At 35.5% G+C, this 27,828-nt stretch overlaps 1 protein-coding gene and 1 pseudogene across 1 annotated transcript; both read right to left on the bottom strand.

The window, feature by feature from the left end:
• Positions 1-1,908: 1,908 nt before the first annotated feature.
• LOC130844298 (la-related protein 7-like) lies at positions 1,909-5,773 on the bottom strand (annotated as a pseudogene).
• A 6,045-nt stretch (positions 5,774-11,818) lies between these two features.
• On the bottom strand, positions 11,819-12,781 carry LOC130845741 (olfactory receptor 13C8). The gene has a single exon (XM_057723390.1). The coding sequence runs from the start codon at positions 12,779-12,781 to the stop codon at positions 11,819-11,821; it is 963 nt and encodes a 320-aa protein (XP_057579373.1).
• Positions 12,782-27,828: the final 15,047 nt, after the last annotated feature.

Consider the following 27,828-nt stretch of genomic DNA (forward strand, 5'->3'; position numbering starts at 1 on the left):
TAAATCAGAATGTCTAAAAGTTCTCAAAAAAGTTAAACGTTCCCCAAGAATTTGTTTTTCATTTTATTCCACAAATAATACTAGGTCAATTCTAATAAAATCCAAAATACATCGTTTCACCTCTTTAAACTATTTTTATCATTCATATTATTGTTAATTCTCAATCACACACAAATGATTTTTCTTTATACCGGTATAACTGTAGTGTAGATAATTAGCACTTGCCATTTTAAGTCAATAATTTCCTGTGACTTTTCAGTCTTTATAACATTCCTTTTTAATATTTGAAGAATAATCTAACCTTTGATTTTAATATTGTTGGATAGTTTAATTTGTTTTTCATATTTTGTGATTTCATTATAATGACCATTGATATCTATATATCAGGTAATCGCATCTGCTTTTCCTTCTATTGGAAATAACTTAATGTTGATCTCTAGTGATGGGATTATAGATTGGGAAGATATGAATTTAGAGAATTCTTAGTACATATGCAATACTATTTTTCCAAAACAACATTTTATTACCCTGCTACTGTGGGATTTGCACAGACCATTTTTTGTATATTTTCTAGAACCAAAGAAGGTGTTTATTCTTTTCTGTTTGTAGAAAACATTACTTTGTTTTACTTTTAATTCCTATTGTTGCTAGTTAGAATGACTATTTCCTCTATGTTTATTTATTCCTTATATTTTCCATTTGATTATGTATCTATACACTTTGCCTAACTCTTGCTATTTTGATAGTTTTCTTCTTAATTTGTATGGACTATTAATAAATTAACACTTTTCAAATTTCCTGCAAGTACTTTTCCAATTTGTGGTTTCCTTCTTATTTTTGACATGCTATTTAAATTTTCATTAAGATTTTCATATTATTGTGAAAAATATGAATGAAATTTTCTTCTTTGGTTTTATTTGGTTTTGTTTCATCCATGTGATTTAACTATGTTGTTTTATGTCCAATGCATGGAACAGATTGATACTTTTAAATTATTGACTAAGTTTTCCTAAAATACTTTATTAAAAACATGTCATGCTCTTTTCCAATTACTCATTCACAAAGTATTTTTTGAGCACCTGTTATGGGGTAGGCTCTGTGGTCAACATTGGGATGATTTTGGACATAGCTGATAGAAAAGTGCAGTTTCAAAAATTTTAAAGATAAACATGGTAAGCATTATATTTGTTATATGTCATAAACTTTGTATGTTTATCTGTAATTTATGTTCTCTTACATTTAACATTAACATAAGCATTTTTTCATGTATCATCAAATACTTAGGGAACATATTTGTAATGCCTAGTAGTGTTCTATTATATTCATGTTTCAAGAATTATTTAATCTATTTTTTTTAAAGCTTAACATTTTAATTGGAAACTGTTTATATGGTCAGTTCACTGGAAGCTCAGATAAGCAAAGTACAATGAACAGAATGAAACATCACACATACACCTCTATACAAATCAACATGAAAAGATATCTAAGATATTTCAAATGGAAAAGGCAAGCTACAAAATAATAAGTACAGTGACAGTTCTCTCTTAAACCTTTTTTCCTAAACTATTTATTTATGTAATAGTATTATTTTCACAAATATGTTATTGTTTTTGTAACATGAAAACAACAAAATTAATGATAATGTAAAAAAAAGATAGTGTTCAAAACACATTTATTTTCAAAATCACTTTGAGGTTGATTTATATCAGATAATTTAAACAAGTACAATCGTTAATGCAAAAATTATGGTATACAGTGTCATTGTCTCTAGAAAAAGTCTTATTTACAAGTTAAGGAACAAAACTATTTAAGTCTGGGTTTTAGAAAAGCATATACTATGCATGGCTAAAATAAAAACAAAAAAACAAAAAAAGAAAAAAATAAGAATAGCTCTAGTATCCAGTAAAATCTTAAGAGGTCAACTAAAATTTTTTTTCAATCATATTCAGAAAATCTGATGTGTTTACTTGCTTGTTGAGTCTTTGCGAGTCTAATCTTTTCAGCTTTGGTGATTAACTTCTCAGTGCCTCTTTTCTTTTCACGAGGCTGATTAAGTTTGGCCTGCCTATCTACCAAAATCTTCTGCCAATACCTCTGTTCATTATCACTAGAAAGAATCTCTAGTTTCCAGCAGTGTTTCTTTTTAACTTCCATATATGCAGTTATTACTGCTTGAGCATCCTCAGGAGTTTTAAATCTAGCATGGCATTCTGTATCTCCTTCCAGCAAATCAACATAAACAACTTCTGAGTTTGCTGCCAAAGTATCTCTGACTAGTTTCCTGCCAGGTAAAGGCTCAGTGCTGGTGACCTTCACAATCACACCACTCACAAACTGTGGGTCTGTTGCATGAAACTTCTCCTGGGGCCCACACTCTTCACTGTCTGTTTTTTCATTTTTCATTCCGGACTTAGTAGGTACTCCATGGTTTAGTTTCCATTTCTGACTCTGATTTTATTTGGGATATTGTTTTTTTTAAAGAAGACATGCTGGCTTTTTGCAGTGCTAAATACTCTTTCTTCAAATCCAGCCATTCGCTCTAATCTATTTTCAAATAATGGACATTTACCTTGCTTTGACTTTTTTTTTTTACTATTATAAACAATGCTTCAGTGACAATTCTAATTTATTCTTTAAGTGGAATGCTTATATTTCATTTATTTTGAAATAATCTCAATCAAGGTAAAGATAATGAAATACGTACTCTTCTTATACAATCATACCGGTGGAATAATCAAACTCTAAATTGCATCTCAGAGCTGGAAATCATCTTAAAATTAATCTAGTTCTAACCCTTATGAGATTACAGAAACACACGTATAGTGTCATTGATGTTAATTTTACTGCTGCCCCTCAATCCAGCGATGGTTAGAGCAATTTATGAGTCCACTCAGATTAGTTTTGGACAATTCTCATTATTAGAAAGTTCTTTACATTTAACCGTACATATAACTTTCTGCATGCAACTCTCACCTTTCCTTCTAGAGCAACAAGAATAAGTATGTGTTCCCGATTTGTGACAGCTTTTGCTGTTTCTGAGTCTTTCTTGTACCAGATTACAATTTTTTAGTTCCTTCAGCCATTCCCCATGTGTTTTGCTAAAATATTGAAGAACATGTATTGCTGAAGAGAATATTTTAGGATTGCGACATTCTCTATGATAAGTAAGGGCCTTGCCTCTGCTTTATACTTCTGGTTACTGGTTTTGCCTGATTTTATAGGAGCAAAGCATTTTCTGTTATTTAGGAGGCAGAAGAATGAGATGGTTGAGAACATTGGATCCTGAGTTAGTCCAGCTTTGTCAGGCACTAGCTCTATGAACTCAGTGAGGTCACTGCACCTCTCTAAGCCTCAGTTTCCATGTCTGTAAAATGAGGAACTTAAAGATACCTGATATTGTTATCCTGAGAATTAATAAGGCAGCACATATGAAGCATTTACGTAGTTATGAATGCATAGTAGGTATTTAATAAAAGTGGTTGCTATTTTAATTGTACTGATGATTTAAAATATGTATCTTACAATTATAAAAAGAGATGGCTTTGGAGTTGGATACACTGGATCCCAGTTTCCTGACTTGTAGCTTGGTGATCTTGAGTAAGGTATTTAAGATGCAAAATGAGTGTTATAACTACCTTGTAGGGTTGGTATGTGATGGAATACTTATGTTTCTTGGTGTTTAATAGGCATTCCATAAAAAGACAGTTAACATTATTATATTGGAATACTGGTCAGTGAGTTCGAGTATAGTTTACCTACTATTAATCCTATAAATAATCACTTTCAGTTGGTTTCTGTAAATAAAACAGACATATAATCATCATGCTTCAATAAGAAGCTTTAAAATCAATAGAAGGAGTATCAAAATGAATCACTGCTGATAAAAATGGAATCTCTTCCATGACTAATTGGGGAAAATATGAATTGCTAGTATGAGATAACACTATATAACTTATTGAATTTGATTACACAAAGCCTTGACAAGTCATTTAAGATAATTCCATCAAAATTAGAGGAGGCTCATTTTTCTTGATAGGTGTATTTAAGTCAGTTTACCTCAACAGGTACATTGGCAGATCAAAAAGTTGTGGGAGAAACAAAAATGAGTAATGCATAACTCTGATAAGTCACGAGCTCCTGAGTGAAGTGACATTTCTGCCGCAACTTCCTAGCTGGTCTCTCAGCTTTCATTCTTGCCTTTCCTCAGTATTTTCCCAGACAATACATTGGTGGATCTCTTAAAATATGTTGCAGATAAAACCACTGCTCTGCTTATCGCCTAATATTTTACCCCAGCTGGATTTCTATTCTGATTCATTGTTGCCTACGCCTTACTTGTCAAATATTTTTCTGAATATCATTCCTTGTCAGGGCCTGGTTTCACATTCATACCAAACTGGGACATGACCACTGCGCGATATATTGTGAGGACTGTCTTGTACTCGGTGAAATTTACCTGAAGACGAGAGAAGATGCTGTTGCAGTCTGACTGCATCTTCTGTGCTTTCACATACAGCACAGGTTCCTCCAAAGCAAACTGGAAAATATTTGGAAGAAGCAGTGCTCATATTTTCAGAGTCTGGGCAATCCCTCCCATGCTCATCTTTGGGTGTTTCATTTACAGCCAAGACTGAGGTAGCACATCCTGCTTCTCCTGAGGCTTTGGGTGGAGTGGGGTTGGGTGAAGTACAGGGTATAGCAGGAATACAGGAGTTGGCAGGTCAGCATGGCCAAGTTCCATGCCCACAGCAGATGCATGTGCTGAATGTCAGAGGGACAGACATGGATCAACTTTTAGTTGTGATGAGTGCTAGGTATTGTTAAAAATGGTATATTTATTTGAGACTTTCAAATTTGAGCCCCTTAAAGTTGCTTGCAGATTGGAGCAACCATGAAAAATCCCCAACCAAAAGTAAAGTGGTATGATCCACCCTACTGCCCTTGCTCACATTCGTGTTATATTTAGTAATAGAAAATTCTGTCAGTGCATCAGCTCATGGATATCTACCATGTAGCTACTCTTAGAAACCTTGGGCATCTACATATTAAAATTTCTGTAATAGATGCTGACATGTCTAGGTAGATTTTTCATCTGTATTCTTCAAAAGGGAATGCTGATGAGGTTGCACACCTTTATTATTATTTTTATTTCCTCATGTTTTACATGATCACAGGTCATATAGAGCTGAAAATTGTTCTCCATCTATTTTCTAAATAGATGGGTAGTAAGTGCTTTTAACAGTTAAAAAATTGAGATATATGATATAAGATACGGTGATGGGAATTGTATGAATTTTGGAGTCTGTTTAGCTGTCCTCCAGTCCCCACTTCTTGGCTGTGTGACTGAGGGTAATTTGTATAACTTTTTTGGACTCCACATTCCTTATTGTATAAAATCACGTGTGTCTTTAGGTTTTTGTGAAGATTAAATGTGTCTGCAACGTAAGCTATGTTCAGCGTGTGCCCTTCCCTGAGCTACAGAAAATATTTGCCACTGATGTGGTGGCTTCACTTTCAATTAACCTGTAGCTGGGAAGAGGGCTCTTCCTTCCTTTTCCCATTTCTGGAAACCTCATGGGTGTTGTCCAGAGATAGTCATAAGAATATCCTCTCTGGTGTCAGCAAAATTATTGTCCTTGAATTTTTGTGTAGGGTCTTATTGATCCTATGAGAACTTGGGACTTACCACAGATGACTCAGGAGACATTCCTGAACCAACTGAATCGTAGAGCCTCTTCTCCACATGAATATCTCTGGTATCACCAATGTCCATATCTCTAATTTCCTTACCTAGCATTTGGGTATTCCCTTTCAGACATTGTAAGCCTCTCCCTTTTTTGATGTTGGTGACTCTGCATAACCATGCCTCTCTTTCTACCTTTTGGATGGACTCTTGCCTCTTCTTTTACTGGTGATAACTCTTTCTTCCCTAAAAGGTTGGGTGCAGTTAGTAATGTTCTGCTTTTCATTATACTGTGTAGATATTACCTATAATATCCCCATCAAAAATTATACCATCTACAGCTTCAAATTGAATGCTCGTCAATAGTATTTAAATTTGTATCTTCATATACTGGCTACATGCCATCAACCTGGTTATCTACTATCATCACAGGAAAACCTGGTTATATTCTAGTTGAACTCTTGGTATATCTCCAGCTCCTTGATTTTTTTAAACTAAGACCCCTGCTCTAGAATGAGAAGTGCTGTAAAGTGTGAATAACTGAGCCAGTATATTTAATCTTCACAACGAATGAGAAATATGAGGTTCAGAGAAGTTAAATTACTTGCATAGGCTATAATTAGTATGGTAGATATGGACATGAGATTCCAATCTAAAAAGTTTGGCTGAGCATACAGTCTCATAACCAGTAATGTTTTCTGCCTCCCTTGATAAACTAAAAATTCTCACACCCTAAAATTTCCCCTTCCTTAAAGTGTATCACACTGAAAACCCATGATGGTAGGTTTATTCAGCAGTTTTCTGGTTGGTTAAAACACTTGGTTCCTTGTGATGACTGTCTTTTTCGTGGAGTACAAGGGTATCGGTGAGTTTCCCAGGAGAATGATGCAATACTGGGCTCTAGATGAAGTCAAGTATTATCCTTTCTTAGAACTCATGGCCTTTGCCATAATCACTGAGGACTTGGTCATCATTGTCTCTTGAATTCACCTCTATATCCAGTTTACTGCTTTGGAGAAATTACAAGGTTAAATCCAATTAGGATATTTTAACTTTCTTGCCTCTAATGTCTTTGAATTTGTCCTTCTGATTTAGGTACAAGTGGACTTCTGATTATTTCCCTTTTGAGTATTAGGCAATAGAGAAAATAATATGTTTTTATCGGCAAGACAATGGTTTGACAACTAGCATTCCCAGTTAGAACCTGTATGACCTTAACTTCTATGAATCTTAATCTCTTCATTTATATATTAGGAGTAAGGAGATGTACTTTTCAAGATCACTGTGAAGATTTAGTAAGAAGTAATAAAATGTAATATATGGCTCCATACCTTGCGTATTGACTTTGCATTTAAATTCTCTAGGCAGTTCCTTATCTCTAGCTTCCTGTTTGTTTGCTGCCTTCTCTCTTCCTTATGAAGCCAAGTTTCCTAAATGAATTCAAGTATGAACAACCCCCTCAAAAACTGTTTTCTTTTCTGTATCCAGTAAATTTTAATTGAAGTATTTTATTATATTCATTTCTTAGCAAGGTTATATTGAACATAATTTACAGAGACTATGAAACAGCTACCAAGTAATCAGAATGGACACTAACTATAAAATACCAGTACAGCTCTACCAGTGGTTATAAGTTCAGGTCTGGTTTTATGAGGTTTTAATTTTTTGGTTGCAATTTTTTCTCTGATCAATAAGCAAAGCTGAAATATATGTGGCACACATTACTATGGCCACACTGATTATTTATGGTGGGCATTCATTCTGATTTATTGGAGCACTTGCCATAGAAGTCCTTAAATACTTTGAATATCACTGCTACTCATTAGTTATTTAGAAGTGTGTTTTAATTATCTAAGGTTACGGAGCTTTTTAATGAATTAATCACTTTTAATTTAATTGAGAGTATGTGAACCGCTTAATATAATTTCACTTAAACTTGCTGATTCTTGCTCTCAGCCTAACAAAATACCAATTTTTATACCTGTTCTATGTGTTATTTAGGATAATAACAATCCCATAACAGTTGTTAATTTCTTAATCATTTCATTCAAATAAAAACTTCCCACATCTTGGTTGTGAGTTTAGATATTTCTACATTTCTGGAATCAGTTATTCTATTCTGTAAAATTAGGAAATAGTCACTCCTTGAAGAGGTATCATGAGGATTCAAAAGTATGATCTTGATAAATTATTTTGGAAACTATATGTACCTTCTGGAAGTTATTTCTTCCATTCATTTCTTTCTGCATTAATTCCACAAATTTATAGAAGTAGCATACTATGTACCATGTATGAAATTTAGGTGGGTTATAGGTATGCACTGGTAAAAGAAAAGGGTTATATTTTTGTTTCTTTCTCTCAAGGTCCTAAGTTTATCCCTTCTCATGTGTATTTCAGGATTTGGTGAACCACTCAATGCTTTCCTTTCATATGATCATGTGATAATCATTATACATCATTTTAGAGCACACTAAAGAGATTTTCATAATCTACATTTTAGACACAAGGAAGGAACTGTAGAGGAAGTGCACATGTCTTGCCCAGTACCTGTTCTTTAGTTGTGTATGGAAATGACTGTCTGACCAAATCTATTGCTTATGCTCCCCATCTGATTCGCTACATTTCTCAAGCAGAGAACTGCATATTTTATTGTTTTGAAAGCTACCTCAAGACAAAATAAAGACTTAGCAGGGCTATTTATTTACCAGAAGTAAAAGCTGAGTGTCAGATTCAAACATCTGAGGGGGTACACTGTTATGCTACTGGTTTTGGCTTATAGAAAAGAAGAAACAAAAACTGAAACCAATACTGGAAGCAGCTAAGGATTTGCCATTGTATTGGTGAAGAACCTTGACAGGAGTGATGCTGACATGAACAGGAAGCTAATAGGGAACGTCAAGTCCCTGATGCTCATCCAAACTTCCATTCTCTCTCTAGCAACTCTTTTGGAAGAATTCAACAAAAGCTAGCTATCAAAGATGAGATGTGTCTTTCAGTGTCTCAACCCTAACTCACAAAGAAAAGTGGGTTTGAAGCTGAGAGACAATAGTTTAATGACATCAAAATTACTACATAAAAACATAAGGATGACAGTCTTGTGCCTACTCAAAGCTTTATGACCTAATAAAGTACACTGAGCATTACTAAAAAATCACCAATGTTTATTGGACGTTTTGGGTGTTCCAGGCACTATTTAGTGCTAAGCATGAGTTAACCTATTTATTCTCTTAAAAAAATAATAATTACCTGTTAGCAAGAAAGGAAGGTATGAAGGGCTTATTTTTACAATTTAGACATAGTTATAGTCATTTACTTTAGATGTGTGTTCTATATTTCAACTCTCATCGACTCCTCAAAGGGCTAGAAGAAAGGAGTGCTTTCCTATACTGATATATCTCACTCAATTCCTGCAATGGAAATGGGCCTTCCATTTCTCACACTGGCACTACTCCAATGGCTGCACTCTTCAGACAGTAGAGATTTTCTCAATTTGGGGCTTTGTCTTATCCTCCAACACCCAAAACTCTGTATCTCTTCAATTCATTGAACAACTTGACTCTCTTTTGCCACTTCCTATCCTCTCATTGAAATTGTTGTCAGTTACCAGTTCTGTCTAGTTCTCCTGCCACTTAGAGGCTCTGTGATCCAATGCAGGGTAAGAAAGAAGTCCTCATTATGACCTGGTCTCTTCTCAAATTCGAGGAGGAATTCTCTGCTACCATGTCACTTCTGTTTTATTGGGTTAAAACTTAGGGTGCTTTAGTGGGGTTCTTTCAGTTTAATCTCATTCTGTACCAAATTAAGAAAATTATGGTAGCTGATAAATAAAACCTCTTCCTCTACATTATGATACACATCCCATGAAAAACAAAAGGTAGCAATTTGTGAAGGAAGATCATATGTCAAAATGTCAATATGGTTAATTTATAAAATACTGTATTGAATCGGATATTTTTTGAATAACCAAAGTAACCTCAGGTACCACAGATATACATTTCTATGTTTATACATGGTATGGTTCTTTATTTATTAAAAATACTTATTGAGCTTCTATTATATGTCATTTCCTATTCTTGGTCTTTGAGATGTTGGAGAGTAATAAACATACCAGTTCCTACTTACCACATAAGACAGCTTTATATGTTGGTGGACACAAATAGTAAATAAATTTTAAAAATTAAAAGTAAATATATGATATATATGCTAATTCACAATGACTTTGAATGATTAACAATATACTTATTTTAGTTTACAAAGTGCATTTAGAACATCTTTTGTGTTATTATTTTATAAAGGTTTAAGAGTGATTATGTTTTCTTGGGGCCTCCCAAGAGAGACTTTCAACATTTTGCCTTTCCATAGTAGTATATATATATATAAATATATATATATATATTTTATTTTTTTGGGGGGTGGGGGCTGTGTTGGGTTTTTGTGGCCGTGCACAGGCTTTCCTCTAGTTGCGGCGAGCGGGGTTTACTCTTTATTGTGGAGCATGGGTTTCTCATAGCAGTGGCTTCTCTTGTTACACAGCACAGGCTATACATGTGTGTGCTTCAGTAGTTGCGGCATGTGGACTCTAGAGAGCAGATTCAGTAGTTTTGGTGCACGGGCTTAGTTGCTCCATGGTATGTGGGATCTTCACAGACCAGGGATTGAACTCGAGTTCCTTGCATTGGCAGGCAGATTCTTAGCACTGCGTCACCAGGCAAGTCCTGATTTATTATTATTTAAAAAAGAATAGTGTTTTTTAAAACGAGAAGCATGTTTAATTTCTGAAGTTAGAATAAAAAGTAATAGTAACAACAGCAACCAATATATTTTATCATATAGTTTTTAAAATTTTTTATTTTATATTGCTTATAATTGATTAACAATGTTGTATTAGTTTCAGATGTACAGCAAAGTGATTCAGTTATAATATACATGTATGTATTCTTTTTGAAATTCTTTTCTTATTTAGGTTGTTACATAATATTGAGCAGAATTCCCTATGCTATACAGTAGGTCCTTGTTGATTATCCATTTTGAATATAGCACTATGTGCACATCAGTCCCAAACTCCTTAATTATCCCTCTCCCTCTGTAACCATAAGTTTGTTCTCTAAGTCTGTGAGTTTCTGTTTCGTAAATTAGTTCATTTGTATCTTTTTTTTAGATTCCACGTATAAGTGAGATCCTACAACATTTCACTTTCTCTGCCTGACTTACTTCATTCAATATGACAATCTCTAGGTCCATCCATGTTGCTACAAATGGCATTATTTCATTCTTTTTAATGGCTAAGTAATATTCCATTGTATATATGTACCATTTCTTCCATTCATCTGTTGTTGGAGAAAACTCTAGAGGAAAGCATAGGCAGAATACTCTCTGACATAAATTGCAGCAATATCTTTTTTGATCTGCCTCCCAGACTAATGGAAATAAAAACAAAATAAACAAATGGTACCTAATAAAACTAAAAGCTTTTGCCCAGCAAAGGAAACCATAAACGAATTGAAAAGAGAACCCACAGAATGGGAGAAAATATTTGAATATGATGTGACTGGCAAGGGATTAGTCTGCAAAATTTAGAAACAGCTCATGTGGCTTAATATCATCAAAACAAAAAACCCAATCCAAAAATGGGCAGAATGCTTAAATAGACATTTCTACAAAGAAGACACACAGAGGGCCAAGAGGCACATGAAAATTTTTTCATCATCACTAATTGTTAGAGAAATGCAAATCAAAACTACATTGAAATATCACCTCACACCAGTCAGAATAGCTATCATCAAAAAATGTACTAACAATAAATGCTGGAGAGGGTATGGAGAGAAGAGAACCTTCCTTAAATGTTGGAGGGAATGTAAATTGGTGCAGCCACTGTGGAGTACAGCATGGAGGTTCCTTAAAAAACTAAAAATAATGTTACTATCTGATCCTGCAGTCCCAATCCTGGGCATATATCTGGAGAAAAACATGGTCCAAAGGAACACAGGCACCCCAGTATTCACTGCAGCACTGTTTACGATATCATATAATTTTGAATGACACATAGTGAATTTGTTTTCACATGGCAGTTTTCTCTATTTGAATTTTGTGTCTGCAGCAGCTTTGAATACTGAGTCACATAGTGTAAATCAGTACTCATATTCCATCAGAGAAGTTTTTCCTACCCAGCATGTTCTTCCCAGCAGCTTTTACATCCTTATTCCTCAGACTGTAGATGAGAGGATTGAACATGGGGGTCATCACTCCATAGAAGAGGGAGATGAGGGCCGCAATGATGTCTTGATTATCTGTACCAACAGAGCTTTTAGACTTGGGCTTGGCATACATGAAGAAGATGGTTCCATAGAATATAACCACCACTGTGAGGTGGGCGGAGCAGGTGGAGAAGGCCTTACATTTTCCTTCAGTGGAAGGGATCCTTAGAATAGCGGCAACAATAAAAATGTAAGAGATGGAAATTACTAGCAATGGAATAACTAGAACTATCAGATTTGAGCCCGCCATGCTGATCACATTAATTGAAATATCAGCACAGGCCAATTTTAGGATCGCCAGAATTTCACAGACAAAATGGTTAATGACATTGTTAGCACAGAATGGTAATTGCATTGTAAGCGATGTCTGTACCACTGAGTCAACAATCCCAGCGACCCAAGATCCAGCCACCATGGACACATAAGCACTTTTGCTCATGATGGCAGGGTATCTCAGTGGGTAGCAGATGGCCACATAGCGGTCAAGTGCCATCATGCCTAGAAGCACACACTCTGTGGCTCCCATGGCAAAAGAGAGAAACATCTGTACCATGCAGCCAGAGAAGGAAACCCTTTTCCTTACTGTCAGAAAGCTGTCAAGAATTAATGGGACAGACGAGCTAGTGTAGCAAATGTCCAGGAAGGAAAGATTACAGAGGAAGAAATACATGGGAGTGTGCAAGTGAGAATCATAGATGATTACAGAGATAAGGACTCCATTTCCTAACAGGATCATCAGGTACATCCACAGAACTAGCACAAAGAAAACTGTCTGGAGCTTTGGGTGGGCAGAAAGCCCAACCAGGACAAATTCTGTCAATGTGGAATCATTGGTCCTCCCCATACTGTGTATATCCTTTCTCAAACAGCACTCTATGGAAGATAGAACAGATATTTGTTAATACAGTGTCTGCAAGAGCTCCTCTTTCAAGAATCATATTCTTTGTTACTATAGTTCTGTATTTGGATGCAACAACATAACCCTGGGACAAATTTCTTACTGTAAACCGAGGTCACTAGAGTAGGAATCCTAACCTGATTTTCTCAGGGTCAAGAGAGAACACATTTGATTATAGGATGTTTGGATTTCAAACCAGTTTCTTGTCAATTCTACTGATTCTACCTCTTAACACGTTGACTGCAAATCAAAGATCTATAGCCAGGATGCAGCATGCAGATCTACTTTGGCTGTGATTCTTGCACTGTGTTTTAAATTTGAATTATTTTTAAAAAGGAATATTTTAAAAGCAGGAAATATGGTATAAAATTTATTTTCAGCTTGTCTTCAAAAAATTATAGTATTTGGAAACATTGGACCCTTTTCCATTATGGAGCTCAGTTATAACTGCCCCATAAGGTTTGAAGCATGTTCTCCGTTCTACTAGAGTACCCTCCTCTCTCTCTTCTTTGTTTGTCACTGGAGATGACTATTAGTTGCCAATTAACATTGTTAATAATAGATACAGGTGTTATCTATTATTAGAATAATGAGATGTTATTCTCAGTTGATCTGAAATATTTATATTAGCTGATAGGTTTATATATATATTTGAATTCTTGACCCTCGGCTACAGGGCCAGCTTATCCACTAGGCAGAATAGGAGCCTATGAAAATGTTTTGATTAGTTTTAAAATTCAAATAAAACCATGAATTTTAAAGTATTAACACATAACATTAGTACATTTACCTTCATAACAATGTAGACATGAGATGCACTTTTTACTATTATTTCATGGAAGAAAGGTCCCAAGGAGGCAAAAATGTCTAGGGCCCATTAAAGTCATAATGCAGTCCCATGTGGCTGTCTTTTTTTTAGAGCTCAGTATGGTCCTCTGGTGGTAAAGGTAGTCATTGCATCTTGCCTCATTGAGGACAGTAGCCTCACTGAAGGGACATGTCTTTGTATTAATACAGTACTTAAGTACCTCATGATGATGAGGAATTGTGTGTTCAAATAAATTTTTTTAAAATAGAAATGAATTGAAAGTGTTTAGAAAGCCAATTTTATTCTGAATAGAGATTTCTAATATTGTGTATTGTAGGTTTCACATAATCTGTTTATTTTCAGCTTATGGAGGAACTAACACTAGGGAATCAACCTTAGTAACAGTGCTTTTATTCAAAATACATTTAACTAAACCCGTGACTTGCAACTGTCATTTTTTTCACAAATAAAATTTATAAGAAGCATAATATACAAAAGAAACAAAACAAAGAGTTTCTCTGTTTTAAGTCACTCTGGTGTGGAGGGAAGAAAAAAAGCACTATCCATTTAGTATCTTTTTCACTCTTCCTCCTTCAATTTGATTTTTATAGGAGTCCAAAGGGCATAGTTTGAAAACTGCCAACGCAGTAAGAAGTAATATTAATAATCTGCATTTTAAATAATTTTATGAGCAAGAATAATTATAAAATAGTAATATATGTATTGATTATTCTAGTCAGATACATTTCTTAAAGCTTGTATTCACAACAATCCAAGAAAGTAAGGAGTATTATCATATGATATATGGATTTTCCTTCCTTAGACATTTGGTAAACATCACTGTGAATCATGATATCAGTAGACTAAAGAAAATAAAAAGCAAAGGACACCATAGAAAAAATGAAAAGACAAGCTACGGAATGGGAGAAAATATTTGCAAATGATGTGACAGAGAAGGGCTTAATCTCCAAAATATAAAAACAGCTCATATATCTTAACAACCAAAAATGAACAACCTGATTGAAAAATGGGCAGAAGACCTTAACAGACATTTCTCCAAAGAAGACATACAGATGGCCAGTAGCCACATGAAAAGATGCTCAATATCATTGATTATTAGAGAAATGCAAATCAAAACTACCATGAGGTGCCACCTCACACCAATCAGAATGGTCATCATTAAAAAGTCTACAAATAACACATGCTGGAGAGGGTGTGGGGAAAGGGAACCATCCTACACTATTGGTGGGAATGTAAGTTGGTGCAGCCACTATGGAAAGCAGTGTGGAGGTTCCTCAGAGCAGTAAAAATGGAATTACCGTATGATCCAGGAATCCCACTCCTGGGCTTATACCCGGGCAAAACTATGATTTGAAAAGATATATGCACCCATATGTTCATAGCAGCACTATTCACAATAGCCAAAACATGGAAACAATGTAAATGTCCATCAACAGATGAACCCAGTGACAGGGCAAGAATAAAGATGCAGATGTAGAGCACGGACTTGAGGACAAAGGCGGGGGGGTGGGGCAGGGAGTGAAGGGGAAGGCAGGACGAAGTGAGAGAGTAGCATTGACATATATACACTACCAAATGTAAAAATAGATAGCTAGTGGGAAGCTGCTGCATAACACAGGTAGGTCAACTAGATGATGGGTGATGACTTACAGTGATGGAATAGGAATTTGGGAAGGAGTCGCGGGAGGGAGGGGGTATGGAGATACACGTATAAATACAGCTGATTCACTTTGTTGTACAGCAAAAACGTGCACAACAGTGTAAAGCAATTATATTCCAATAAAGAGCTAAAAAATAAAGAAAAGAAAGTGTGGTACATGTATACAATGGAATACTACTCAGCCAAAAAAAAGAAGAAAATAATGCCATTTGCAGCAACATGGTTGCAACTAGAGATTATCATAGTAAGTGAAGTAAGTCAGAAAGAGAAAGACAAATACTACATGCCATCACTTATGTGTGAAATTTAAAATATGGCACAAACAGAAGTTTTAATATAGCCAGGGTGGAGATGGTTTTTGACTCAGCCTTGCATATAAATATATTGTTTTTTATGTGTATTTGACATATATGTTGAAATAATTTTTAAACATTGTGTTATGTAAACTATTATTAAAATTAATATCAATGGCTTTTAAAAAATAAAATAAAATAAAATATGGCACAAATGAACCTATCTACAAAACAGAAACAGATTCACAGACATAGAGAACAGACCTATGGTTGCCAAGGGGGAGGATGATGTGGAAGAGAAGGACTTGGAGTTTGGGATTAGCAGATGTAAACTATTATATATAGGATGGATAAACAACAAGGCCCTACTGTATAGCACAAGGAAAAACTACTTATATATTCAGTGTCCTGTGATAAACCATAATGGAAAACAATATCAAAGAAAGGAATGTCTATATGTGTATAACTGAGTCACTTTTCCTCTTCCTATGTTAGCAAATCAACTTTGAGTCTGTGGGGCTAAGAGAATGTGGACCTTGGTTAAAAAGCAGCAGCAACAACAGCAAGATGCACAGTATTGCTGTATGGTGAGGTCTGTTGGTAGGAGACCAGACAGATTCTCTTGAGGGGAGCCTCTGAATCAGTGCACATGCTTTACTCAAACTCTAAGAATAAGTACAATCAGACTTCAAAGAAGGGGAGATCTCGTGAGAGAGGGCTAGGGCAATATTTCATTGCATCAATTGCTTTTGACCTCGATGAGCTGAGAAGGAATAGTCTTAGGTAATGGGCTGAGACCAAAATGCATCAGTGGGGCTTCTAGGCAAGAAGACAATGTATAGAGGTGCAATAGTCAGCAAAAGAAAGAAAAAGAGGAACAAAGATTTGCCAGTTTGTGAGGTATATTAAATGTAGAAATCAGAAGTTATAATTTATTCTCCAGGCATTTGGGAACCTTCAGAAGTTTGAGGAAGGGAGTATTAAAGATGAAAACATGAAAAGAGCTAATTTAGAGGCATTCTTCAAGGTCATGTACTTTTCTCAGTAATACTGAACTGTGACCTGTGCATGGTGGGTCTGTAAACATTGTTTTTCAGGGCAATCATTGGCTCTTCCTCTAGCTTGTGGAGACCCTGACTCAGAATTCATCCTTTTTTTTGGAACTAGACAAAGAGTAGTTCATTTTAGGTCAAATTGGTATCAAAAAGTTTTAATTCCTTTGGCAAAAACACGAACCTCCCATTTCCTCTGGGTTTTCAGCTCAGTCGTGTGAAAACTATAGTGAACCTAGGTTCAATCGGAGGTGAGACCAAAGCTCTGTTGAGTCCTTCACAGCTAAGTCTTAACTGATTGTGTTAGTTATTAAAATAACCAAAGGAACCTAAGCCTTCTATTATTCATGCTGTTTTTAAAAATAACTTTTCCCCCCTAACCCTAGGAAGCTTCTCTTCTAGAAGTAGTGAGTTTATGGAGTTATTGCTCACTGGGTACAAAAGAACACATTCATTTTGTCTTCAGTTTTCCTCCAGATGCCCTAGAATGTGCTGAACATTATAGGCAATAGTGGTCAAATACATGAGCTTAAAAAATCTGGCTACATCTCTTATGAGCTCTGTGACATTATGCTCACATTTTTAAGCTTCTCTCAGCAACTGTGTGCTCATCGGTATAATGGAGCATCCTGGTCTGAATTTAACTAGTATCACATATGCTAAATTTATGATATAGGGTACCATAAACAGATATGACTCTTCCTTGAGTCATAATTAGTTCTAATTCAAAAAGTATGAGACCTGAAATTACATTTTTAGGAAACTCAACTTTAAATTCTAGATCGTTCACATGCTAGGGAAGTGAAGGCTGAACTACTTTTCAGAGTCTAGGTTTACTTACCAAGAGTTTTTTATGGATTCTAATGAGTGCATCCAGTGATATGATACAATGAAAGCACTTTGCAGGAGAAATGTGATATCCAAATGCTTGTGTATTAATTCATTCAACATGTTTAAAACAGTGGCTTAGTGTGCATCAGGAAATGTAATTAGGGATGGTGGTGAGCAAACGGAGTCATTATAGCATCTATTTTCTTCAAGACCAAAGGATAGTTCTTTATACAAATATTTTAATATTTGTTAAACAGATTATTTTCCTTTTATATGACTTACAATTTTGAATGTTACATGGAATTTTCCTAAGCTACTCCCTTTTCATTATAAAAACAAGGAAACATTTCTGAAAGAAGGTAAATTACTTAGTGTTCTGTGCCAAATAATTTCGTGTAGGAAGGAAGTGTTGACTGGCTCTAAAGCTCACAGTCTTTACAAAACAGCCTGTTATCTCAGACAGGGAAAGTCTGCTATTTTAATCTTATTGGTTTTAATGGCAATTGGAGAGAGTCTACATTAAGAAACTTGGAATCCAAACAGAATGACAGACACGTGGAGAATATGACAGCCACAAATTTGATCCTCTACGCTGAATTCCTCCTACAAATATAGCACTTAGCACAATGTAGGAATAGATGGAATAGATGCTCTTTGTTTTGTTTTTTTGTTTGTTTGTTTGTTTCTAACATTTCTGTTATACAAAGCTAGTAGATTAATCCAGGTCAGTAGTAATCAAAATGAGAGGTAAAGGGCATATGGTGCACTTTTGCTTACACATAATTTGCTCTCTGGAATCAGAGTTCACTCTGGAACTCAGTGGCACTAGAATAAAGAGGTACTGACTATGGTGATCCTGGCTCAAGGAGCTTCCAGAAAGGATTCAGGGAAGAGGTGGTTTGTGTTTATTTGTATTTAGAGGGTTAGATATAGGAATCATATTTTTTGTCTTAATTAATTTGAATTCAACAATTATTTTGAATATAATCATTCAGGTGATATGGTACCTCAGCTGGTTTTAAAAGCTTTTAAAAATATATTTTTAATATGGTGGTCATAGTAACTGCTGAAGATGGTCAAATGATTGCATTACAGTTCAACACATTTGGAACAAAGAATTGATGTTTTCAGCAGATTATAGGTCCAATACTAGTGTTCAAATAGCTTAGATGCTAGAGAAAATAACAGATAACATACCTGTTTTGTAATACTGTCTCTAAGATCACCAATTAAAGGAACCTAATTTTCTCATTCTATCTGCTGTGGGAAGGGAAGGAGAGGCAGAATAAAAGTTTTTGAAGAGGCTGATGTAGCAGAGAGCACTGAATTTTATTTTAGAGTATCTACATTTGAAATTCAATGATTTGGAGTGTTTTTTCTCTTCTTTAAATGAGGCCAATTCCTACCTAAGATCTTTGTTGTGAAAATGACCCAGCAATGGTCTAAAATATAACATGAAGCTTTATGACACTAAGTGATGAAAACTTGACAGATGAGAAAATAGATACATCCACTTAAAACATATAAAATTGATATCTTACCCATAATTGGAAAAACAATATTTACAACAGAATAATATGGAACATTATGTCATTTATATACCTCTGAGCCTGAGGAATGGTTTCCTTTCCTTGATCTGAGATGTCTTCTTCCTTAATAGCTGCTTTGCTTTACAGCCTCAAGAAATGCTTTCCATTTTATGTAATAATTTACAGGATAAAGAGAGGGGATGTTATTAGTGAGTATTAGATAACAAGCAGGTTGCTGTAATTATTTTCTTCAGGCTTTGACTTATCAGTAATTTATTCCTCAGGTTAAACTGATAGATGAATCTATTTAAAATTCTGATGCTCATGTCCAGAGATTCTAGTTCAATCTCAGAAAAAATATGTAAGATAACCCAGAGATTCTTGGGGCCTTTGTGCTTATCTAACTGTTTCTCTACATTTTGAGCCCCAGATACATCCTCCAAAAGACCAGGCACTAGCATAGCAAGGCAATTTAAAAGCTTTTTGGGGCAAACCAGGGAGGGCTACAATATTTGCAACAAACTAAAATTAGGAATGTAAACATGGAGGATTGAAAACTTTCTAGAACTCCAGGGGGAATGTAGTTAGATCCAATTATATGCTATAATTGGTATGTTCTTGTTGCAATGCTACTGAAATATGAAACACATATCATGTCAACATTACCACAACATTTGAAAATTTTAAGACCCAAACAGAGAAAATCTTTAATAAGTTTTGATGGGGCAGGGGGGAATTATCTGACAACTTTCCACAATTAATTGTTTAAATTGCCTTCATTTGCATGCTTTCAAATATCTCATGTGTTTCTCAGACTACTACCATGAGTTAGTCCAATTATTCCTATTACACAAATGTAGAACTTCAGCCTCTGAAAGTTGAAATATTTTGCTGAAGGTTGTCCGGCCAGTATAAGAGAGGGTAGAAAAGATCTCAAATTCAGCTTTTGCCACTCTTGCCCCTGTCGTCTATTGGCAGCACTGCCCCATCTTCTACTGATAAGAGCCTGAAATGAGCTTTTAGATTTATGCATCCCTACTCTGCAATGGATTCAGGAAAGTTAGGTTAGAAGAACATAAACAATTGACAGTGACAATTAAATGTCAATAGAAAATTAAAACTGAACTCATTTTCCCTCTAGATCCAAGTCAGAGTTGAAGCATATGGAAGAGAATGTAAGCTTTTATTAAAAATTAAAAATTGTTTTATTAAAAACAATTTGTCTTTGAGTTTAATAACAAAGATTTTCACTCAAACTCTACCTTTGTCCCAGAAATGAATCCTCGGGAGATGGTTCAAGATGGCAGAGTAAAAGGTCGTGTGCTCACTCCCTCTCTCAAGAGCACCATTATTACAACTAACTGCTGAACAATCATCAACAGAAAGACACTGGAACTCACCACAAAAGACACTGCACAACCAGAGACAAAGGAGAAGCCACAACGAGATGGTAGGAAGGGCGCAGTTGTGATAAAATCAAATCGCATAACCGCTGGTTGGGAGACTCACAAACTGGAGAACAGTTATACTGTAGGAGTTCACCCACTAAAGTGAGGGTTCTGAGCCCCATGTCAGGCTTCCCAACCTGGGGGACTGGCAACATGAAGATGAACCCCCAGAGAATCAGACTTTGAAAGTCAGTGGGATTTAATTGCAGGACCTCCACAAGACTGGAGGAAACAGATAATCCATTCTTGGAAGGCACACAAAAAATAGTATGCACACAAGTACCCAGGGGGAAGGAGCAGTGACCCCATAGGAGACTGAATGAGACCTACCTGCTAGTGTTGGAAGGTTGCCTGCAGAGTTGGGAGGCAGCTGTGGCTCACCGAGGAGACTGGGACACTGGCAGCAGGGGTTCTGGGAGATGCTCTTTGGTGTGAGCCCTCTGTGAACCTGCTGGACTCTGCCATTAGTCCCACCAAAGAGCCTGTAAGCTACAGTGCTGGGTAGCCTCAGGCCAAGCAAAGAACAAGGTGGGAACACAGCCCCACCCATTGGCAGAGAAGCAGATAAAACTTTTACTGAGCTCCTCCCATCCAACCCTACCCACCATCAGTCCCTCCTATCAGGAAGCACTCACAAGCCTTTTAAATAGTTTCCTCCGCAAGAGGGCAGAAAGCAGTATCAAGCAGTATCAACAATATTTTGTTCTGTGGAACTGGAAACCACAGCCACAGAAACATAAAATAAAATGAAAAGGCAGAGGACTTTGGGCCAGATAAAGGGAAAAGATAAAACCCCAGAAAAACAACTAAATGGAGATCAGCACCACTCTGGAAAAATAATACAGAATAATGATGGTGAAGATGATCCAGAACTTTCAAGAAAGACTGGTTACAAAGATCAAAAAAGTGCAAGGAAAGTTTATCAAAGACCTAGAAGAATTAAAGAACAAACAGATATAAGCAACACAATAACTGAAATGAAAAATGCACTGGAAGGAACCAATAGCACATTAACTGAGGCAAAAGGGCAAATAAGTAACCTGAAAGACAAAACAGTGAAAATCACTGATGCAGAAAAGAATCAAGAAAAATGAATGAAAAGAAATGAAGAAAACCTAGGAGACCTCTGGGACAATATTAAATGCACCAACATTTGCATTATAGGTGTCCCAGAAGGAGAAGAGTGAGAGAAAGGACCTGAGAAAATATTGGAAGAGATGATACTAAAAAATTTCTGTAACATGGGAAAGGAAACAGCAACCCAAATACAGAAAGTGCAGAGAGTCCCACTCAGGATAAGCCCAAGGAGAAACACACCAAGACAAATAGTAGTCAAAATGACAAAAATTAAAGACAATGAAAAATTATTAAAAGCAACAAGGGAAAAATGACAAATAACACATGAGGGAACTCCCATAAGGTTAACAGCTGATTTCTCAGCAGAAACTCTGCAAGCCAGAAGGGAGTGGCATGACATATTTTAAGTGATGAAAGAGAAGAACCTGCAACCAAGAATACTCTACCCAGCAAAGATCTCATTCAGATTTGATGGAGAAATCAAAAACTTTACAGACAAGCAACAGCTAAGAGAATTCAGCACCACCAAACCAGCCCTACAACAAATGCTAAAGGAACTTCTCTAAGTGGGAAACAGAAGAGAAGAAAAAACCTACAAAAACAAAAACAAAACTATTAAGAAAACTGTAGTAGGAACATACATATCCATAACTACCTTGAATGTAAATGGACTAAATGCACCAACCAAAAGACATAGACTGGCTGAATGGATACAAAAACAAGACCCATATATATGCTCTCTGCAAGAAACCCACTTCAGACTGAGGTACACATACAGACTGGAAGTGAGGGGAAGGAAAAAGATATTCCATGCAAATGGAAATCAAAAGAAAGCTGCAGTAGTGATACTTATATCAGATAAACTAGACTTTAAAATAAAAAGTGTCACAAAAGACAAGAAAGGACACTACATAAAGATCAAGGGATCAATCCAAGAAGAAGAGATAACAGTTATAAATATCTATGCACCCAATATAGGATAACCTCAATACATAAGGCAAATACTAACAGCTATAAAAGAGGAAATCAACAGTAACACAATTATATGAGGGGACTTTAACACCCCACTTAACCCAATGCAGAGATCATCCAGACAGAAAATTAAAAAGGAAATCAAGCTTTAAATGACATAATAAACCAGTTAGATTTAGTAGATATCTATTAGACATTACATCCAAAAACAGCAGATTACACCTTCTTCTCAAGTGCATATGGAACATTCTCCAGGATAGATCACATTTTGGGTCATAAATCAAGCCTTGGTAAATTTAAGAAAGTTGAAATCATATCAATCATCTTTTGTGACCACAAGTCTATGAGATTAGAAATAAATTAAAGGAAACAAACTGTAAAAACACAAACACATGGAGGCTAAACAATATGCTACTAAATAACAAACAGATCACTGAAGAAATCAAAGAAGAAATCATAAAGTACTTGGAGACAAATGACAATGAAAACACAATGATCCAATACCTATGGGATGCAGCAAAAGCAGTTCTAAGAGGGAAATTTATAGCAATACAATTCTTCCTCAAGAAACAGGAAAAATCCCATATAAACAATTTAATCTTACACCTAAAGAAACTAGAGAAAGAAGAGTAAATAAAACCAAAAGTTTGTAGATGGAGAGAAATCATAAAGATCAGAGCAGTAATAAATGAAATAGAAACAAACAAACAAAAAAAAAATAGTAAAAATCAATAAAACTGTAAGCTGGTTCTTTGAGAAGATAAATAAAATTGATAAATTTCTAGCAAGACTCACCAAGAAAAAGAGGGAGAGGACTCAAATCACTAAAATTAGAAATGAAAAAAGAGAAGTTACAACAGACACTGCAGAAATAAAAAGCACCATAAGAGACTACTACAAGCAACTATATGCCAGTAAAATGGACAACTGGAATGAAATGGACAGATTCTTAGAAAGGTATAACCTTCCAAGACTGAATCAGGAAGAAATAGAAAATATGAACAGACCAATCACAAGTTATGAAATTGAAACTGTAATTAAAAATTTTCCAACAAACAAAAGTCCAGGACCAGATGGCTTCACAGGTGAATTTTATCAAACACTTAGAGAAGAGCTAATACCCATCTTTCTCAAGCTCTTCCAAAACATTGCAGAGTATGGAACACTCCCAATCTCATTCTATGGAATGAACATCACCGTGATACCAAAACCAGACAAAGATACTAAAAGAAAAGAAAATTACAGACCAATATCACTGATGAATTTAGATGCAAAAATGCTCAACAAAATACTAGCCAACAGAATCCAACAGCACATTAAAAGCATCATACACCATGATCAAGTGGGTTTTATCCCTGTAATGCAGGGATTCTTCAATATACACAAATCAATCAATGTGATACATCATATTAACAAATTAAAGGATAAAATGCACATGATCATCTCAATAGATGCAGAAAAAGCTTTTGTCAAAATTCAACATCCATTTCTAATAAAAACTCTCTCTAAGGTGGGCATAGAGGGAACCTACCTCAGCATAATAAAGGCCATATACAACAAACCCACAGCAAACATCATTCTCAATGGTGAAAAACTGAAAGCATTCCCTCTAAGATCAGGAACAAGACAAGGATGTCCAATCTCCCCACTACTACTCAACATAGTTTTGGAAGTCCTTGCAACAGTAATCAGAGAAGAAAAGGAAATAAAAGGAATCCAAATTGGAAAAGCAGTAAAATGTCACTCTTTGCAGATGACATGATACTATACATAGAAAATCCTAAAGATGCCACCAGAAAACTACTTGAGCCAATCAATGAATTTGGTAAAGTAGCAGGATACAACATTAACACACAGAAATCTCTTGCATTTCTATACACTAACAATGAAAGATCAGTAAGAGAAATTAAGGAAACAATTCCATTCACCATTGCAACGAAAAGAATAAAATACCTAGGAATAAACCTAACCAAGGAGGTAAAAGACCTGTACTCAGAAAACTATAAGACAGCAATGAAAGAAATCAAAGATGACACAAACAGATGGAGAGATATACCATGTTCTCAGATTGGAATAATCAACATTGTGAAAATGACTATCCTACCCAAAGCAATTTACAGATTCAATGCAATCCCTATCAAATTACCAATGGCATTTTTCACAGAACTAGAACAAGAAATCTTATGATTTGTATGGAAACGCAAAAGACCCCGAATAGCCAAAGCAATCTTGAGTGAAAAAAATGGAGCTGGAGGAATTAGACTCTATGACTTCAGACTATACTACAAAGCTACAGTAATCAAGGCAATATGGTACTGGCACAAAAACAGAAATATAGATCAATGGAACAGGATAGAAAGCCCAGAGATAAACTATGGTCAACTCATCTATTACAAAGTAGGCAAGGATGTACAATGAAGAAAAGACAGCCTCATCAATAAGTGGTGTGGGGAAAACTGGACAGCTACATGTAAAAGAATGAAATTAAAACACTCCCTAACAGCATACTCAAAAACAAACTCCAAAAGGATTAAAAACTTAAATGTAAGGCCAGATACTATAAAACTCCTAGAGGAAAATATACGAAGAACACTCTTTGACATAAATCACAGAAAGATCTTTTTTGACCCACCCCCTAGAAAAATGGAAATAAGAAAAAAAATAAATAATTGGGACCTAATTAGACTTAAAATCTTCTGCACAGCAAAGGAAAGTATAAGCAAGATGAAAAGAAAACCTTCAGGATGGGAGAAAATATTTGCTAACAAATCAGCAGATAAAAGATTAATCTAAAAAATATATAAATAGTTCATCCAGCTCAATATCAAAAAAACAAACAACCCAATCAAAAAATGGGCAGAAGACCTAAATAGGTATTTCTCCAAAGAAGACATATGGGTGGCCAAGAGGCTCATGAAAAGCTGCTCAAAATCACTGATTATTAGAGAAAAACAAATCAAAACTACAGTAAGGTATCACCTCACACCGGTTAGAATGGCCATCATCAGAAAATCTACAAACAGTAAATGCTGGAGAGGGTGTGGAGAAAAGAGAACACAGTTACACTGTTGGTGGGAATGTAAATTGATACATCCACTATGGAGAACAGTATGGAGGTTCCTTAAAAAAATAAAAATAGAGTTGCCATATGACTGAGGAATCCCACTATTGGGCATATACCCAGAGAACACCATTATTCAAAAAGATACATATACCCCCATGTTCATTGCAGCACTATTTCCAATAGCTAGGACATGGAAGAAACCTAAATGTCCATCAACAGATGAATGGATAAAGAAGATGTGGTACATGTATACAATGGAATATTACTCAGCTGTAAAAAGGAATGGAATTGGCACATTTGTAGAGACATGGATGGACCTCAAGACTGTCATACAAAGTGAAGTAAGTCAGAAAGCGAGAAACAAATATTTTATATTAACACATATATGTGGAATATAGAAAAATGATACAAATCAAGCGATTTTCAAGGCAGAAATAGAGACACGGATGTAGAGAAGAAACATATGGACATCAAGTCAGGAAAGCAGGGGGGTTTGGAGGGGGAATGAATTGGGAGATTGGGATTACCATATATTCATTACTAAAAAAAAGCATCAAATTTTACACTTTTATTTTTTTCACACTTTAAAGCTCTTTTTTGAAATATAATTGTTTTATACTGTTGTGCCAGTTTTTGCTGTACAAAAAAGTGAATCAGCTGTATTTATGTATATATGCCCATATCCCCTCCCTCCCATGATTCACTCCCCCCCTCCCTATCCCAACCCTCCAAGTCATCAGCCATCATCAAGTTGATCTCCCAGTTTATGCAGCAGTTTCCCACTAGCTACCTGCTTTACATTTGGTAGTGTATATATGTCAATACTACTCCCTCACTTCATCCCAACTTCCCCACCCCATGTCCTCAAGTCCATTGTCTACAACTACATCTTTAATTTTGCCATGTCACTGGGTTCATCAGTACCATGTTTTTATATTCCATATATATGAGTCAGCATGCAGTGTGTGTCTTTCTCTTTCTGGCTCACTTCGCTCTGTATGACAGACTCTAGGTCCATCCACCTCATTACAAATAACTCAATTTTATTCCTTCTTATGGATATGTAATATTACATTGTATATATGTACTACTTCTTTATCCATTTATCTGTTGATGGGCATTTAGGTTGCTTCCATGTCCACATGTTGCAATGAACATTGGGGGTATATGTATCTTTTTGGATTATGGTTTCCTCTGAGTATATGCCCAGTAGTGGGATTGTTGGATCATATGATAGTTCTATTTTTAGTTTTTTAAGGAACCTCCATACTGTTTTCCATAGTGGATGTACCAATTTACATTCCCATCAACAGTGTAGGAGGGTTCCTTTTTCTCTGCACCCTCTCCAGCATTTATTGTTTCTAAATTTTTTGTTGATGACCATTCTGACTTGTGTGAGGTGATACCTCTTTGTGGCTTTGACTTGCATTTTTCTAATGATGAGTGATGTTGAGCATCTTTTCATGTGTTTGTTGGCCATCTGCATGTCTTCTTTGGAGAAATGTCTATTTTAGTCTTCTGCCCATTTTTGGATTGCGTTTTTTTCTTTTTTGGTATTAAGTTGCATGAGATGCTTGTATATTTTGGATATTAATCCTTTGTGAGTTGCTTCATTGGAAAATATTTTCTCCCATTGTAAGGGCTGTCTTCTTGTCTTGTTTATGGTTTCTTTTGCTGTGCAAAATCTTTTAAGTTTCGTTAGGTCCCATGTGTTTATTTTTTATTTTATTTCTATTATTCTGGGGGGGTCAAAAAGAATTTTGCTTTGATTTATGTCATAAAGTGTTCTGCCTATGTTTTCTTCTAATGGTTTTATAGTATCTGGCCTTACATTTAGGTCTTTAATCAGTTTTGAGTTTATTTTTGTGTATCGTGTTAAAGAAGTGTTCTAATTTCATTCTTTTACACGTAGCTGTCCAATTTTCCCTGCACCACTTATTGAAGAGGCTGTCTTTTTCCATTGTATATTCTTGCCTCCTTCATCAAAGACAAGGTGCCCATATTTGCGTGGGTTTATCTCTGGGCTCTCTGTTCTTTTCCATTGATCTATATTTTTGTTTTTGTGCCAGTATCATATTGTCTTCATCACTGTAGCCTTGTAGCATAGTTTAATGTCAGGGAGCCTGATTCCTCAGCTCCATCTTTCCTTCTCAAGATTGCTTTGGCTATTTGGGGTCTTTTGCCTTTCCATACAAATCATAAAATTTCTTGTTCTCTTTCTGTGAAAAATGCAATTGG

The sequence above is a fragment of the Hippopotamus amphibius genome, chromosome 2 (assembly GCF_030028045.1).
Source record: "Hippopotamus amphibius kiboko isolate mHipAmp2 chromosome 2, mHipAmp2.hap2, whole genome shotgun sequence".
NCBI classification, from domain to species: domain Eukaryota; kingdom Metazoa; phylum Chordata; class Mammalia; order Artiodactyla; family Hippopotamidae; genus Hippopotamus; species Hippopotamus amphibius.

Excerpts from the sequence above, each read along its gene's own strand:
- LOC130845741 (XM_057723390.1), bottom strand. The coding sequence starts at position 12,781 with ATGGGGAGGACCAATGATTCCACATTGACAGAATTTGTCCTGGTTGGG.